At 36.5% G+C, this 18,444-nt stretch overlaps 1 protein-coding gene and 1 long non-coding RNA gene across 3 annotated transcripts in view; one reads left to right on the plus strand and one right to left on the minus strand.

The window, feature by feature from the left end:
• The window catches only part of LOC147846022 (uncharacterized), an 885,319-nt gene that overhangs the window by 348,870 nt on the left and 518,005 nt on the right, over positions 1-18,444 (plus strand). The window lies entirely within an intron of this gene.
• LOC147846026 (uncharacterized) overlaps positions 1-18,444 on the minus strand; it is a 53,514-nt gene that overhangs the window by 1,110 nt on the left and 33,960 nt on the right. Inside the window, exons 1-5 of one of the 2 annotated variants that reach the window (XM_087245116.1) lie at positions 7,144-7,228; positions 5,074-5,104; positions 1,176-2,243; positions 880-1,035; positions 649-744 (exon numbers count right to left, since the gene is read on the minus strand). In XM_087245116.1, coding sequence (XP_087101242.1) covers positions 649-744; positions 880-1,035; positions 1,176-2,243 — 1,320 coding nt within the window. In that variant the 5' untranslated portion in view covers positions 5,074-5,104; positions 7,144-7,228. Of the gene's footprint in view, positions 1-648; positions 745-879; positions 1,036-1,175; positions 2,324-5,073; positions 5,105-7,143; positions 7,229-18,444 lie in introns of those variants that run through there. The other variant, XM_087245117.1, reaches the window with a different exon arrangement.

The following is an 18,444-nucleotide window of genomic DNA, read 5'->3' on the forward strand; positions in this document are numbered from 1 at the left end:
AATTAGTGTAAATTATTATGTCTTTTGGGAAACATTTGAATGGTTTCTATAGACAATATATAAATGAAAGATAAGAAATATATACAAAATAACAATTTACACTGGAAATCCTGTCTAAAATTTTACATACACCTGACATTTAAATGTATGGTGCTGCCTTCTTGACCATCACTGGGTGTTCTATAAGTTTTGTAACAATGGTGTATAAGCCTTTCAATTTTCCTCAGTATAAAAACATGGATCTCAGCATCATCGTCAGTGCTTGACAGGGTTCAAATATGCAGAAAACAAATACAGTATATCAGTCAAACCACTACTGTCTACATCCAAAAATCAAGGAAAAATAGAAATGGATGTAGCTGTGTATGTAGCTAGCTAACTGCTAGCTGCTACACTAATTATTGTATATCCATGTCTGGACCCCGCCTCCCAGTATGACGTTAGATGACCCAAGACTTGACGACGCCAGGCCATGTAAGGACTTCAAACAAAGTCAGCACTAGACTAATAATTGATTATTACTTTTTCTTTGATTTGTTTCAATTTATTGATCATTCAACAATGTGTGTTTTGTAAAGCTGCCTTGTAACATTGTACACTGTAAAAAGTACTATACAAATAAATTTGAATTTAATTGAACTGTAATACCTGGTGGTCTTCAATGAGCTCCTCAGCTGATTCTCCAAGGAAAGACAGGAGGCAGCGAATCACAACGTCTCGCCTATCTTCAAGCCTATCTTCTTGCTGTTAAAAACAGAAGTAAAATGCAGCGAACATTAAATGTGTATACATCTACATATAACAACATATTTACAGAGTCAGGAAGCAGCATACCATCCCATAAGTGATTCACAATTGTAAACAAAATTTACATTTTACCTGGCTGAGTGAATCCAGCAAATGTCTAATTCTTATGCCAGCAACCCCACCCTTCATCTCAAACAAAGCCAGGAGTTTTGGAGTATAGAAGTCCAGCTTTTCCAAGAATGTACGCTCCAAGGAAATTGTGGTGATTCTTCTAAATTCATTCTTGATCTAAAACAGAAAATAAAATGTAACACAATCAAGTGATGATTAGAGTTGAGTGCACTGGTAAATTTTTGTATTGCACTTCAAAAAATTTATATTTGAAATCACTGCATATTATGCCAACAAAGAAAAGAAGTGAAGTTTACCTCAGATTCACAGAAAAGGGCTGGCCATCTCTCCATGAAATCTTTAACAGCAGGGCAGTCCTTAACTACTTCTGTTCTTCGATAGGAGAAAGTCTTCTCCATTTTCTCGCCAATGATGTTTTTGTTGTTTTTCTTCCTAATTTCATTAAGGAGATCTAGTCTCTCCTTCTCCAAACTTTCTCCTGTTTCCCCAAATGGAAATGGTGGCAAGTAATTTACTTCAGCCTTCCTAGGTCTTTTGAAGCCTTTTGGAGTAGGGTTTTCATTTGTCTTCCTTTTCTGGTTCACCTCAAGCTCTGGGCAAGAAAGCTGGCTACCTCTTAATTTGGCTCGATAATTTCCCATTTTATATTTAATCCTTTGTTGCCACCCATATTGTCCATTAAAGGACCCTGGCTCTTTGAGGCATGGATACTTTTCAATCAACATCTCCACTACATTCATAATTTGGACACCTGTTGGATATGCAGTGTAACAAAATATTGTCTCTGCTAGCGTCTCAAGGACACTACTTGTCACTCTATGATTGTTCAAGAGAGTGCCGTCCTTTTGGTAGGCTTTGTTTCCATCTGAAAGCAAGAGCTCAGTATCAAAGGAGAAAGTAGGTACTATAAACTTTGTTGGCCTTCCTTGAGAACGGCATGATGTGGTAGTCTCAGAGGACGATAAAAGAACAGTGTCCTGAGATCCGCTGGATGTGGAGTCAGAAGAAAGGTAAGTGTCACTTACAGGAGTCAGCCCAACAGTGTCCTGAGAACTGCATGACCTGGCATCAGACTCTGTTGGTAGAGTTGATCTATTCATAGCAACCATATTTAGGGTGATGGGTTCAGTTTGTACTACTTTTAGAGTACATTTATCCTGCACATCATCTACTGAGTCCAAATTGAAAAACTGTCCCCCAAATTCCATGTCTTCATACATCAAAGTAAAGCATTCTGGAATACTGAATGTTTCTTGGATTATACTTTTGAGCTCCTGGAGAGTACTGGGGATGCCTGAGGGCAGAACCAATTTGCGAACATCATTCTCTCCAAAAACTAATCGCAGCTTTGCTGGGGTGCACATCTGCAACAGATACAAAAAAATAAATGAACAATTTATTACAATATGAATTAAGTACAATATTAACTTTGATAATCATGTACCTAAACAGAAGGAGTAATGTAGTGCTTTAAGGTAGTTAGTCGTCTTCCTGCAACAGTGTATGCAGCCAGAGGATAGAAGTCTACCATTTCTTTTTGCTCCAGTATCTGAATGTTGCCTGTGTGTTCCAACTCATAGCTCCTAAAGTGCTCGTTATACCATGTGCTTAGTAGTCTGACAACAAAGGCCAGTTCATTACAAACCAAGATAATCTGTAACACCTCAGAAAAGTCTGGCAAATCTGCAGTAAAGCCATGACATAGCAACATCCCTGGTTTGTAGTTGGTGCCTGAGAAGTGCATATTGTTTGCAACATGCACCACTGTGACATGTGGATACCTGTGTTGCACCAAATCTTTTATTCCATCCTTTAGCACATCCACAGAGACTTGTGAAGTTGTTGTGACTGAAAGTGATGACTTTGTCACATTTGAATCATGGAGATGCAATGCAACCATGAGCTGGTGTTTTTTTGCAAGGGACAGCAGTATGTTCCTGAAACAGCCTGTTTGTCTGACAATTTTTTAAAAAAAGCTATGTTTAGCTTCAAATCTCATGGTCCACAGGGCTGCCAAAGGACCAAATTCCTGAATAAGCTCAGGGTAGTGTTCGAGAAAGTGGTGTTTGGGGAGGAGCTTTTCTTGAGGAAAAACTTCCAGATATCTGTTTCGGTGCTCAGATATTAAAGTGGCAAGGTAGCAGATGCTCTGCTCAGTATGCACTGGGGCCACTGCAAGTTCCACGATGTCTTTAAGGGTCATTAACATCTGCCATACTTCATCATCCTCAGGTACTTTCAAACCTATTATGAGAGGCAACAGACGCAACAGACACCAATTTTCGTGTGCATTCCCTCCTACAGTTCTTTTTGTGGCAAAATGACTAGGAATCACATGTGGACGATTTGTTTGGTCACTCCACTTATAAGGGAACTGTTGAATGCAAGTATTGAGCTCCACAAGAGAAAAATATCTCTTCTTGATGAAGTCTTGAAATGACAATGCCAGTTCCAATGGAACGACACCTTCAAGAAGGTCATGTAACACATCTGGTGGGTAACCAGATGTTACATGAAAATGTTGTAGTTTTTCAGACAGTGCACACTGTTTTTTTCACACCATAGCAATGAGTGGAAATAGGACTTGACATAGCCGTCTCAACATGCAGAGTGTGCTGCTCTTTATCTCTCCTCTGAAAAAGTCCAGATCTTACATCTGTGGTCTGAAACTGGGACCTTTCTCCAAGACAAAATCTGCAGACATTAGATCCTGTGAAGTTTTCAACGAATCCTCCCAAAGAATGGGCTCCCAAATTATCAGCCACCACGCTCACCACAGTGCCTTTCATGATTTTTCCTAAACTTGGAATAAAAATACCATCTTTTTCCAAGCTTTGAAGATCTGTCAGGAGTGGCTCTAAAACTTTCTGATATCCAAATCGCTTTGTGTCATCTGCTTTGCACAGAATAGCTAAATTGATAGAAGCTAGTGTTGATCGTGCATGTGCTGGAAAGTTTCCTAACACCCAATAGACGGCCGTAACTTTGTGGATCTTGCGGGAAGTTCCCAAGGGGTTGCACACTTCGAAATCATCGATATACAGAATAAGACTTAATCTATCCTCATCTCCAGCCAAAAAATAATTTTTACTGAAGTGAGATCCATCTTGGAAAGACTGGTATTGTGATGCACATCCAGATTTTCTTTGAGTGACCAAGTCTTTTTCTTCTACATTCTTCAAGATTTGCAATAACGACTGAAGTATTGGGACATACTGGAATGTTCTGTTGTCTTTATTGTGTAGTATGTATTCTACTGGTTCAACGACTGAAAAATGTGCTTTCATGAATTGTGACCTCTTAAATGACGTTGAAAAAGGGCCATCTTTCCCTAGAGCTGAACTTAAAGGGTGTGATTCACAAAGATTTTTTACCAAATCTGAGATAACCGCTGAATGTACTTCACAGTTATGTTTCTTCAAAGTGGACTCAACAACATCTTTCAAAACTGGAGCAGATGCAGCGGAAGATAGGAACTGAAGGTCATCTACAATTTGATCAATACACTTGCCGGACACATTGAAATTACTTTGCAACTTTAGAAGAAGTTGTCCAAACTTCTTCTTTACAACTTCAAGTAAGTTCTCTCCTGCATCAACCAAAGTTTCATCAAGTTCTGTGTCATCATCAGAGACCTCTAGATCATTTTGAAAAGCAGCAGGATTTGGGTATTTTTTCAAGACTTCAGTTTTAAAATCTTCAATGGAGTGTGTATTGTGTTTCCTGTGTTTATGAGTCGCAAAGGTTGAATAAATGTTGGTACTGAAGCTGCAGTTTTTGAACACACATGTCATTACCTCATACTTCCTCATATGGCTTCTAAGGTGTTCAAAATATTGCTTCTCCGAAGAGAATGGAGTTGCACTGCATTTTAGACAACTAAATGACAGCACCTCGCTTGGTTTGTCTGATTCCGTGTGGTTTCGGGATAAGTGTATCTGAAGGGCATTAAATGTTTTAAATGAACAAGGACAATCTGCATAAAGACATGGTATTGATGATTGACGGCCTGCATTTCCATGTTTGAGCCTTAAGTGTTTTAATAGCTGTAGTCTTCGGTTTGACTGAAAGCTGCATTTTTTACATAACCACCTCATTCTCCAGCACCTAAAGTTAACAAACGATGCACATGTGAATGCATACTTATTGCTACCTATCTGTGAGGTGTGCTGTAATAAAGTATTGCCAACTTACCTTGCATTAGCTTGAATACTGAGTGCAATATCTGTAAAAGAATGTAAGAAATGTTTATGTCAGAATTAATTTTTAACTACTTGCAAATATCAACCACGTGTAAAGTAGATATTGGTCAGTAAAAGAACATCATGAAACAAAATACAGGCTTTACAACTTATGTAAGGTTGATTGTTAAGTAATTAAGATTTATTTAAACAAGCATTTAGACTTGTGTAAATGCAAAAGTGTGCAGTACAGTCACCTTATCGATTTCTATATATAGCTATTATACCCGATAGTATAGGTAAACAATATAAATAAAGTTCAAGGTAATATTTGCCTTTTACAAGTGCATTTTAAAAACTAAGCTTAATCCTATTAATACGCGAAAAACAGGGTGATTATTAAATTTCGGCAGCTCGAACTTTTCTGGGACAGAATGCTTGAACACGACAGGGCAATGTATGGAAGCCCGTTCCCGCCACTAAATAAAAAAAAATTTAATAAATAAAATGAAATAAAAAAAATTCTAAAGTCAGAATTCTGAGTTAAGTCGCAATTCCGAGTTATAAAGTCAGAATTCTGAGTTATAAAGTCAGAATTGCGAGTTATAAAGTCAGAATTCTGAGTTATAAAGTCAGAATTGCGAGTTATAAAGTCAGAATTGCGAGATATTAAGTCAGAATTGCGAGTTATTAAGGAGTTTCCTGTTATGGCGACTGACCATAAATGGAGTGTTAAAGACTCACATTAGCCCATAATCACAACATAAAGCCTATATCCAACTGTTTATTGTTTATCACGCTTTTAAAAAGAAAATATAGGCTAGTTAAACTAGGCTGTCTATTTATTTGTATGGATTTGTTCTTTATAATTATGCCACTTACAACATTTGGTCTAAATAGCAATTATAAAGCATTAAACAGAAACTAGCTGTAGCTTGTGTGATTCCTCCAAAAGACTAAAATTAAGATTTCTTTATTATTTCTGTATTATATGTGTAACGATATGATTTACATTTTGTTACAGCTGTTGTTTCACGTTGTAAGGGTGCCCTCATGTGGTGTACATATGTACAGACATATGCAGGCTATTGTACACAGGGATAAAACTAAAAGGGCTGTATTAGTTCATATTTCAGTTCAGTAAAAGTGTCAACCAAATACTGTGTCCTCCTGGCCTTTATTGGGAAAATTGGGCTGTGAATCCATACCAGATCACAAGCAGAGAACCTGAAAGAGTCTTTAACACACATTTATGGTCAGTCGCCATAACAGTAAAGTCCATAACTCGGAATTGCGACTTTATAACTCAGAATTCTGACTTTATATCTCGCAATTCTGACTTTATAACTCAGAATTCTGACTTTATAACTCAGAATTCTGACTTTATAACTCGCAATTCTGACTTTATATCTCGCAATTCTGACTTTATAACTCGGAAATCTGACTTTATAACTCGGAATTCTGACTTTATAACTCGCAATTCTGACTTTATATCTCGCAATTCTGACTTTATAACTCGGAATTCTGACTTTATAACTCGCAATTCTGACTTTATATCTCGCAATTCTGACTTTATAACTCAGAATTCTGACTTTATATCTCGCAATTCTGACTTTATAACTCGCAATTCTGACTTTATATCTCGCAATTCTGACTTTATATGCGGGAACGGGCTTCCATAGCAATGCCTCGAGCTAAATTTGCACGGATGTTAAAACTCATTTTTACAATAATCTGACAAGATTAGGTCATATATAAAACTTAAGACAATTGTTTTCGACAGATCATGCCGTTTGCTAATAACGGATTGTGGTGCAAATCGCAAACTCCGTCAACTATATTAATAGCTTTATTTAGTAATGATTTAACTCTGTTATCCGTGTGTTAAACAAAACAAAACTAAGATTACGTTTTAACGTTATCCAAAAATCTGTTAGCAATTAACATGGAACACTTTAGCATCCGTAACTTGATAAAAAAGAAACGGTATAGGCACAAATCACTGGGACTGCAGATAGCTTAATAACTCTACACTTTTCTGCAAACATTCTTCGATTAATTAATAAGCTTATTAATAACTTACCGTGGTAAAAATCACTTTAGCCGTCGTGAAGTCTCTCTTCCTTTCCTCTGTGCGCGCCACTTCAAACTCAGAGCCAAAGACGCATGCGCATCAATTATCTTGCTGAACAGTACATTTTACTTGAGTTGTTCATTTTTTGGTGTGATTTGATTAGATGGCAAACACTAAGTAAATATTACTTAGGAGATTGTATTCAAATCTACATATGTATTTTAGAACAATAAATGACAAAGAAACTGCAAGTAATGTACTGAATTAAACATGCCATTTTTAAGTAAAAAGACAAAATAGTATTTGTTTGTAAAACATACTTAAATAATGTTTCCATTATTTACAAGGTCAAAAAATCACTTTTTACAGTGTAGGTAAATTTAACTCAACGCTGGCGCTTATCGGTATAAATGTCCCACTTTTTAAACAATTTTTTTTATCTAAACAATTTTTAATATCTGAAAATTGTAAATAAGGCAATTTTAGTAAAATTCAATAACTGAGAGGCTTGAATGTTTTGTGGAAGGTCTGTTATGAACATTTGAATGAGACTGATGGGCAAAATTGACCCCATGGCAGTTCTAGTGTTAATGTGTGAATAACATTCACCTTTATTACTTGTTAGTACATGGTTGTTTGTTAATTAATCACATTAGTTTATGCCTAATTTACCTATTATGAACTCATAATATGTTAATGTATAATTATATTGTGACTTTTTGTTGGGAGGGGCACATTCTTAACTACCATACCAACCCTTCCGTTTTTCCCGGGATTCTCCTGTATTTTACAGTTCTATCCAGCCAACATCCCATAAAGGTATTTTCTCATATTTCTCCCATGTTTCTCTGAAGGGTGGCAATTAAATATAAAGAGACGAGCCGAGCCGAGCCTCCCAATATGCAACCCATACCGCTGAACCACCAGGGGCTGCCCCTTGCTCTTAAATGTGAGTCTGTTCAGTGCTTTCGCTTTGTTTAGGCGTGAAACACTTTGAAATAAACATAAAACTGGCGGGATTCTTTTTTTCATATGCAATTCTCCCCTTCATATGCTATTCTCAAAACACTCATATATATATATATATATATATATATATATATATATATATATATATATATATATATATTTTATTTATTTATTTATTTTTTTTTCAAACACAACTAATTCCGTCTTAAATGAGCATAAAAAGCTTTAATGCTTTCATTATAACGTTAGATCTGTGCTTTTTTTTAAGTGACACCTCTTTTATTTAATGTAGTCAAATGAAAAAAAAATCTAAATAAATAAGAGATTCATTCATTGATTTTAATTAGAATGTTTAAGCTACACAGTGAAGAAATGATTAATGAGATTTAATAACTTTATTCAGTTTCTTTATAGTAGCTATTAATTTGAATAAGCTGAACTGTTTGCTAATTTATTTGCTGCTAATGTATACTATTTATTTTCATTTTGTAAATAATAATAATAATAAAACATATTACTGACCATTTAACTGTTGTTTATTTACAATGAAACAGCTCCAAATAAGCATATTTAGTAATTTGTGGCTTTTTAAAGGTGTGGGGGGTCCCTTATAAAAGGGGGGTCTCTTATTAAGGTTAATCCCAATGTTGAAAGGTTTGTTAACTACTCATGAACTCCTTATGCACATCTGTCTGGTGTGTTTACACTGAATAACAATAGAAAAATGTTTAGTCACACTTTATTCTAATGTTCCAGTAGTTGAATTAAAGTATTGCATCCACATGCCAACCTATTTTGATTAGATGATAAGCAGACTGTTAGGTTGGGATTAGGGTTCATGAAATTGCAAAGTTTTCTTACAGTTAAATGTCTGATGAAGTAGCAGGATCAACAGATATTAAGCAGACAGTCGATTTAAACTCAAATGGCCCATCAAAATTAAGTGTTACCAAGTGTTCTGTCAACATCAGCAGGAGTTCATGAGTAGTTAAGGATGAGTTAATGGTGATATGCCCCTCCAAGTAAAGTCATGACATATTTATATAGTAAGATGAGTTCATGTTGGTTACTTTTAGTATTAACTTCAATATTAACACATTAATAAACAACATATACTAACAAGTAATTAAAGTAGCCATTATTCACATATGATCTCATGCGACTCATGTTGTAGTTAACATTAAATCATGATTAGCGCATGCCTCAACTCATCATTAATTCTTAATCAAGTAATGTTTAGTTTGCTTATTAATACATCATTATTTATGTACTGTTATTGTAAAGTGTTTCCTCCACCAGCTATTTTGAGATGCTATTGAACTCTTGCTGGTAACAGATTTCAGTCCCTCATAAATCAAACTGCAGATAAAGTATATTGTTTATGATGATGGAAAGTATAACAGTACAAGTTTATTTGCATGGGGAGTGGCCACGTCACAGCTCATTTGCATAACGGTAAACTCAGCTCAACTTCTCTGCATCAGCGACCATCACCCATGTCTCATCATTGTTTTTTTCTTGCGCTTGGCTGTCAGTGTGAGCGCACCTTTAATCAGTGAAGCTGTCTACATTGCGTACCTGCACCGAAGACATCTCCGTTGATTATAACATTCAAGTTTTGTCGCGTCCTATGGCTTGCTTGCAGTGCAGACAGGAGAATATATTTGCTGTCTCTGTCTTTCATGCTGACAAAAGCCCTGTTCAGACATATATGAGCTTCCTATCTCTCTTTATCTCATTCTTTCCTTCCTTCCTTTTACGTTCGCACATATGCATACCCCCTACCTGCTTCTGCCTCGCTCTCCTCTCCGGCGAAATTGGTATTCTGCTTTCTCTCCTCACAGTGTGCGAGACTAACTCAAAGAGGAATGAAAGGCATATTTTATGTCTCCTATTCAGGAAAGTCTCCTCCATCCTCTCTTTCTCTGTGTTCTGGGCCTGTGATAATGAAAGTTAATTAGGCTTCCGTGTCTCGCTGCAAAGCACATAGTTGCCAGAAGAAATGTTGAACAGACAGACAGCATCCGAGTGCCAGGATCAGATCAGATATATTCCAGCAGACTTAACTGTAAACACAACTTCAGCCAAGCATTTCTGGGCAGAACCCCCCAACCCCCCCTGCACGAGCTAATCAAGACAAAACCCACATGGAAGCCCGAATAATCCTCCGACATTATGGAATTATTTCGGTATATGGCTCTGTAAGAACATTGCGATCTTCTTCTGCTCTTTTTGCTTGTTAAAAGATAATTGCTCTGTTTTAATCTCTTTTATGCAATATTGTGGTGCAGACAGTGAGAAATTGGGTTTGCGGAAAGCTAAGTGTGTGTGTTTTAATATCGCCACACTCCTAAGTATATTATTCGCTCAAACCCGCTCCAGTTTGGTTATGTAACCTCTCACTGAAATGAGAGCGATTGGATGTGAAGGAACAATTGAAGGCTGAAACTACCAAAACACATTTAAGGACCCCAAGCAAGTCTGAGGAACACAATTTTCTTTTCTGCGTAAACGTATTTCGCATTAAAACAGGAAGTTGGGATATATATCGAAGGACTTTAGGTGCTTGCTGTTTACAAATAGAATTACAGTATGTACTTTTTGGATTCTGTCTCGTAGAAATAGAATACAATTAAATAATAGCAATTACATAATAATATGCAATCATAGTAAACACACTATTTGAAATATTTGCATAATGTTTTGCATAGTGGTTTCAACTACAAAGTTCGGAGCCCCAAAGGGGACATTGTGATGGAAAACATATAAAATAGCAAGTATTTTACTGCATTTGGGTTCTCTTACAGAAGTATTGTGCTCCAAGATAAACTATAGTTTACTTTTTGTGTCAGGGTTTATTTAATCATTATTTTTTTATTTTTTTTATTAATTCATCACGAAAGTTTGCATCACAAAATATGTGTCCCAGCACATTTCGTATGCAGTACATATCTGTTAGACTTTAAAAAGACGAAACCGAAAAGTCGAAAACCAGCATAAACATTGACTACATTTTCATGGACATCAGTTATCAAATTATTTGCTTTAATCTAATTGAGAAAATATTAAGACTGAGGTGTTTACATGGGTTTTTTGAGTGTTACTTCCATGATGCCATTTTACATGTTATAGCAGATAATTCGATCAACATCATTGCGTTACCATGCTATTCGCATTTCCTCTGGAGTTTCATGCAATTTTGGGTGTTTCATGTTTAATTTGTCAACTTTAACTGCAGTTTGCAGTCTGCAGTGACAAACGAGATATTGGATGCAACTATGAACTGCTGGAAGTGTTGTTTTAATGGAAGGTTATACTGCATGCTGAATGGAAGAAGAAGAAACCTCCACATTTCATGATGGAGGTGTCTGTGGTCTGCACTAACTGGGTAGTTGCAAAGAGTGTCAAACAGCCGTGTGTGTGTTTGGAAAATCCTGTCACAAAATGCATTGAAAAGTCCTACATGGCAGTAATTGTTTGATTAAAGGTGCAGTAGGTGATTGTCTTCAGAAACATTTTTTTGTTGTGCTGGTTGAAAGTCTCTTTACAGTCCAATAGTAATGATAACAGTAAATGATCTAAATGTGTTTATACATATTTTTATATTCTGGGTAAAGCATAAAACAAAAAAAAATGTTCATCCAATTAAATAGAGTCGGACCAACATAATTCCGATAAGCAGGTCAGACTGTCAGTCAGCATATGTGGATTTGGACTTCTGCGCATCTGCTCACGCAGATCCGCCATTAGCATGTGCCCGTCTGCATCACAAACGCATGCGCGCGAGCGAGCTGCGGGCCGCTCGCTGATGCCGAGTCGGAGCCGGATGCACCGAAGGACAGATGAACTCGGGCCGATTACTTTAAAGCCAGGCGCGAGTATAATTCGCCTTTAAAGCGGCCGCGCAGTCACGAGACGTACCGGGAGAAATTAAATGCTGACTTGAAACTTAAAAACCTGAAAAAAAACTTTAAAAAACCTGAATCAGTATTGGACTTCCTTTAGCACGCTGGAGGAAGGACGACACCATGGCTGAAGTATCACTGTTTGACAGGTAATGTTGTTTTAAAACTTAGACAGGCTAAGCTTATGTTATATTGTGTTGTTATGAATGACTTGTATGCACAGACGTTGTTCAGCCACCGAAATCTCCTGGTGAAAGATTGATGTGATTATTCTCAGTTTCATAAGGTCCTTTGACAGCATCTATAATGTAGATTTGTATTTAGTTTAACAACAAAACATCAGTTAATAGCGCTAATATACCGCCTAACTGCTTTATTGAGCTGAAGTTGCTTTTATATTCACATTGGGTCATTTTTGAACAATGACTGCCTTCCTATACTGATTACCATGCTACTCTGAATATTGTAGCATGTAAGTGTGGCAAAGTAATTAATTACTGGGGGTGTGGCTTTGAATCACAATCCCTCCCAGCCGTCCAAAGATAATATCCTAAGCGGTTAGCATTTTGGCAGATCACCTACTGCACCTTTAAGGTGTTTACATGTCTGTACTGCAATTCAAAAATGTGACTAAAATCGGCATACTCCACACGTTCTAATTCAATTTCTCTTTAGTTCGATTATGACCCTAATCTGATTAAATTATTTTATTTATTTTAATTGCTGTTTACATGGTCAACTCTTAATCAGAGTATTGTCTTAATCGCATTAAAATAGAATTATTAGTGTCCATGTAAATGTGGTTAGTGTAGTAGACAATCCAAAATTAAAATCCAAAACAGGTGAAAGGTTCAGGTGAGGCAGCAAAGAATCAAAACATGATAAACAGTACAAAGACAAAAACACGGGAAACAAGAAAAAACACTAACGAAATGACAACAACTAAACAATACTTCGCACATATGTGAGAAACAGAGGGGTTTAAATAGTCCAAGTAATCCGTTCTGATGAGCTTCAGCTGTGTGTGTTCGCAATAAGCGGTAAACCAGAACAGGTGTGAATGTGTGGTGCATGACAACAGATTTGTAGTCCTTTTGGTGACAAATTTGTTGTCACCTGTTGCAGTGTCCTCTTTTGGACACTTGAGGCACTAGCTTGTTTTGTAGTTAAACTTAATTTCCTATAATCCTTTGCACTTTTGATTGTATTATGTCAAAGCTATTTCTTGTTTGTTAATTTAGATCTATCTTTAAAAACCCTTTTGTCTTGTGTTTTAGTTGCCTTAGGATTTTGTTTGTCCCTCATGTCTCGAATGTTTGTTTGATGATTAGTTTTATTTGCTTATACTTGGATTCTTGTTTGTTTTTGTTGGCACTTCAACTCAGTTTAGTATTTGCAGATTTTTGAATTCTTGATTGTTTTTATTAGCATTTCTGCCCCTTTTTGTATTTGCTTATATATATATATATATATATATATATATATATATATATATATATATATATATATATATATATATATATATATATATATATATATATATATATATAATTTTTTTTTTTTTTTTTTTTTGGGGTCAGTTCTTTCTTCTGGACTCATTTCTATTTTTTTGTATCTTACTTGAAGTTCCTGTGGAAGATTGGGAAAGTCCTTTCTTTTTGTAAAAATAAATTGCTGCACATGGATTTTTGTGTTTTGTGATTCTCCACCTCATGACATTTGTTGTCCTGAGTATAAGTAAATGATTCCCAGCGATCCACAAGCCTAGATTGCTGGTGATTGTTACAATACTACTGTCAAAAAAGAAGCAGAGAGAATCCAACTGTGAGTGAAGGACAGTTTAATGAAGTGCAACAGTGATAACACGTTAAAGCATCCAAAAACTGTAGAGAGAATTAGCAGAATGTCCAGAAAAAGCTTCCACAGGTCCAAACTAACACCTCATATAGAAGTTGCATATGCATTGATACAGTTACAACAAAATTAATTAGATTAAATAAGGCAAGGCAGGTTTATTTACGTCAAACACAATGGTAATTAAATGTACTTCATATAAACAATAATATAAGAAACATAACATACAATAAGAAAATAAAAATTTAATATGTGATTACATTATGATAACAAATAAGAAACAAATAATGCAATCTGTCAGACATTTAATAAATCCGCAAATAAATCTTTTTATATATATACTGTATATATATATATATATATATATATATATATATATATATATATATGTCAAGAGTATATATATGTGTGTGTGTGTGTGTGTGTGTGTATGTGTGTGTGTGTGTGTGTGTGTGTGTGTGTGTGAGAATACACCCAAATAAACAAGATTAATGCGTAAATTGTACTACTTTGAATAATTGTATTATTTTAAACATGCAACAAATTGAAATAAATGAATCATGTGTTCAATTGGCTGCAAAATGTAAAACTATTTAAAACAATTTTTAAAATCAAAGTTGATCTATTTATTTAATGTTTGCTTTGAATTTACATTTTGCATCTGCAAGTACACACAAAAAAGTTATTTGATTCTTGACTTGAATAAGTCCTGTACAGTCCTGTAGTCCAAAATTGTGCTTTTCATTGTCAAGAACTTGCACATGCCTACAGACTCAACTCATCAAGAACACATGTGCCACAATTTTCACAAATTCGCATTGTTGGAGTTTATGTTAAAACAATAATGATATCCTTTTCAAAAATGTGCTATTTAAAGGAAGCTTTCAAACTGCTAAATGGCATATTTTGTGTGAGCCAACTCAAAAAATTTTGTTTCCATTTAAATGTTTAATCAAAGTGAGTGTCATGGTGGCGCAGTGAGTAGCAGCACGATAACGATTTTGCGTGGGTTTCCTCTGTGTGCTCCTGTTTCCCCTACAGTCCAAAGACATGCACTCAAGGTGAATTGAGTAAGCTAATTTGTCTGTAGTGTATGTGTGTGAATGAGGATGTATGGATGTTTCTCAGTGATGGGTTGCAGCTGGGATGGCATCTGCTGTGAAAACATATGCTGGATGAGTCACTCGGCTGTGGTGAACCCAGATTAACAACTAAGCTGAAAAGAAAATGAATGAATGAATGAAATTGTCAAGTAAAATAAAAATAAAAAATAAAAAAAGGGACCATATTGTCAAATGAAAATGTAATTATTTGTATAGCAAAAATGATGGACAAACTATTTTTGCAGCTACATAGTAACAATGGCATAAGTAAATTTAACATAAACTAGAGGAACAAACACAATAAAAATCTAGCTTGTATTGTATTGTTGGGCTCTATTTTAGAGATCTAGGCGCAAAGACTAAAGCGCAGAGCGCAAAAGCATCAAGGTTATGTTTGAATCCACTTATGCAATTTTAAGGACACAAAAACATAAGGTTTTCATGGTCAAACAGGGTTGTGCGTGTTATTTTAATTAGTTATGGGTGTTTCAAAAATAGTGTCCATTAAACCAATCAGAGACTCATCCCCTATTACTTTTAAGAGTCCACTGGATGTGCCGTGACCCATTTGCTATATAAATGGCAGACTTTGTAAGTGGATTAACTGAATGCTTCACTTGTGGGAAAACGGTTAAACAGATAATTTGCAGCGAGGATAAAGAACAAGCCTCCTCCATTGGGCCTCTCTACTTTCACTTGACTTTACTTATGGTATTTACTCCTTTACTTTCGTAGATGAGGAACCGGTGTTGTACGCATTCCACCAAAGACATCCATTAGCCTTCATATTTAATTTTGTTTGTTAAGCGCAACGATTTGTTTCAAAACCATTTCTAAACTCAGTTCTAATTTCCAGCAAATGAATAAATGAACAATAATAACGAAGTATGTTCAAAAAACTGAGTTATATTCATACACACTTCCATGGTGATGCATAGGTCTCACAAACCCGACAGCTGGTCAAATGTAAAATTATTTTCATTAAAACAAACCTATCTGCATAGGTGCATAACTAATGAAAGTTTAAAGCTAAACAATCCAACTTAAACTTATGTACAAAATACCATAGACCACAGCACACAACCACAGCAAAAATATATATAGATCTCTGTCTAAAACATTATCTTTTACAATGAGGTTTTCCTGGTACTTTCATCACCTCTCTCCCCGAGACCAAACCGAGACTAATTACAAATGCAGCTGATATCAAGACAAGGCCAAGACCTTCAAAAACAAACAGCCTTTAGACCAAAAGAGTGTTAAATACTACAACCCCAGTGGATAATGCATCATTTAAGACACGTCTTGCTATAGCTGGCCATGAAACATTTTGCTGTACACAAATGCTGTTACTGGTGGCTAAAGCAATGCTGTTCCATTTTGTGTAAGCAATTATAAGCTTGTAAACAGAAAATAAAAGCTGAATGCTGTCGGTAAACTAAATCTGCTGAACACAAAGATCATACATGTGGGCGATCTAAAGAAAATAGCTCTGCTAGCTCTCACAAATGATCTAATAGAGCGTCAAGGAAACCACACAGAACGCTGATGGAGAAAAAGCAATGAGCAGCATTATTCTCTAGATAGTGAGATAAGTGACACAGAGTGTGTGGATCATGACAAGACCTTGCTCCTGCATGACCTGTCTCAAGTCCACCCCGTTTGAGGAAGAGTGACACCTGGTGGAGGCAGAACAAACTTCAGTCCCAACTAGCCATCAAAACTTATTTTAGCAGAGAGGTGTCTTGCTCTCGGAGATCTTATGGACTATTTCTGAGGTCATGTAAACAACAACAATGGTCCTGATGTATTTCCTGTTTTACATTTTAAATTTCTATAGCTTTTGAAAGTCCAGAAAGTTCCATATTTTGATGAGTGATGTTATGGTAGCAGTTATAACATCATTATGATTAAATCACCTCTTGCAACAGATAAATATTTGACAATGAGCAGGAAATGTTTATGGTTCAATGACATCACCACACTGAAATGGTCTATAGTTGAGCACAAAACACTTACTTGTTTACCTATTCACTAATCCTTTATAGCAGGGGTCACCAATCTCGGTTCTGGAGGGCCGGTGTCCCTGCAAGGTTTAGCTCCGACCTGCCTCAACACACCTGCCTGGGTGTTTCAAGTATACCTAGTAAGACCTTGATTAGCTTGTTCGAGTGTGTTTGATTAGGGTTGGAGCTAAAATCTGCTGGAACCGGCCCTCCAGGAACAAGTATGGTAGACATCCCAAGTCTCCCGGAAAAAAAGAGTGATAGTCTCCCAGAAATTACGTGTCTTCCTCCTCGTCCTCAAATAAGTTGCTGATCCTTCTCACTCCTCACCACCGGATCCCTCTTCGCTCTTTAGAGACGTCGCACACTCTCTGTCAAACACCGCCTCCACCATCCCCCCTCCTCGCTCTTCACATACATCTACCAAACCCCCCCAACCCTGGCCCCTGCTCTTGACATACATCTACCCCCCGCAACTCGAACTCCCGCAAAATGCAACACTCTCACCCTGGAATGACTATTCTCAACTTGAGATGTCTGAGTTTGGTGATCCCTGCTCCATAGTTTACAGTGCAATTAAAAAATGCTGGACGAACTTAAGCAAAAACGTAAATAAAAATGTATCCTAGCAGTTTTACCCACATTTTTATCACATTTTACCCACATTTGAGTTGAAACAACTCAACAATTTCCTTTTTAAGAGTGTTTATGGTAGCTAAGTGGACTATGTGAAGTTTATTTATAAACTAATTTCGAGAGGATCACGTGCTCATGATCGATTATCCAATCAGATGATTCCTAACTCACTATAACCCCCCCTGCCACGATTTATGTAGCCGGCTGCATTTCATTTGCATTATTGTTTTTTAAACGAATGATAAGAGGCGGTATGATGCCGTTCCTTTTCGCGCTTAGCAGCTTACTACTTACCTCCGTGTGGAGGACTTGAGAGGCAGAAAGGAGTTGACCAAGATGACAATGGGGTTTGAGTCCGGGAAAGAGTGATTCCAGAAATTAGGTAAGAAAAAACTGAATTAAAAAAATAAAATGAACAAGTGAATAACAGGGTGAGAATATGTTAAAATCTAAAAATGTGGTAAAAACAAGATAGATGAGGGCTTTTCTTTTCTAGACGTTTTTTGTAAACTGCAGGTTTTGGGAAATTGGTGGGTGGGTGGTGGGGGGGTTGGGAGAGGGTCAATCTATAAAATTGGTTGGGTTTATGGAAGAAGAAGGGTGAGTCAGTTTATTGGATTGGTCGGCTGGTCAGCCAGTCAGTCATTCAGTCGGTTGACAGCAGCCTCTGTTGAGTTTACACTAGAACAGCGGGCACGAACGGCACTCACGAGAGAAATTTGAGATATGAAAAATTGCACACATCGGCCTCTCGGGAATTCGTGAAAACAAAAACTGCAAAAATACATACCTCCTGGGACGTATTTTGTGAAATGTCCACAGCACTACGTTTTCTAG

This window comes from Danio rerio, chromosome 3 (assembly GCF_052040795.2).
Source record: "Danio rerio strain M-AB ecotype USA chromosome 3, GRCz13ab, whole genome shotgun sequence".
In the NCBI taxonomy this organism is placed as follows: Eukaryota; Metazoa; Chordata; class Actinopteri; order Cypriniformes; family Danionidae; genus Danio; species Danio rerio.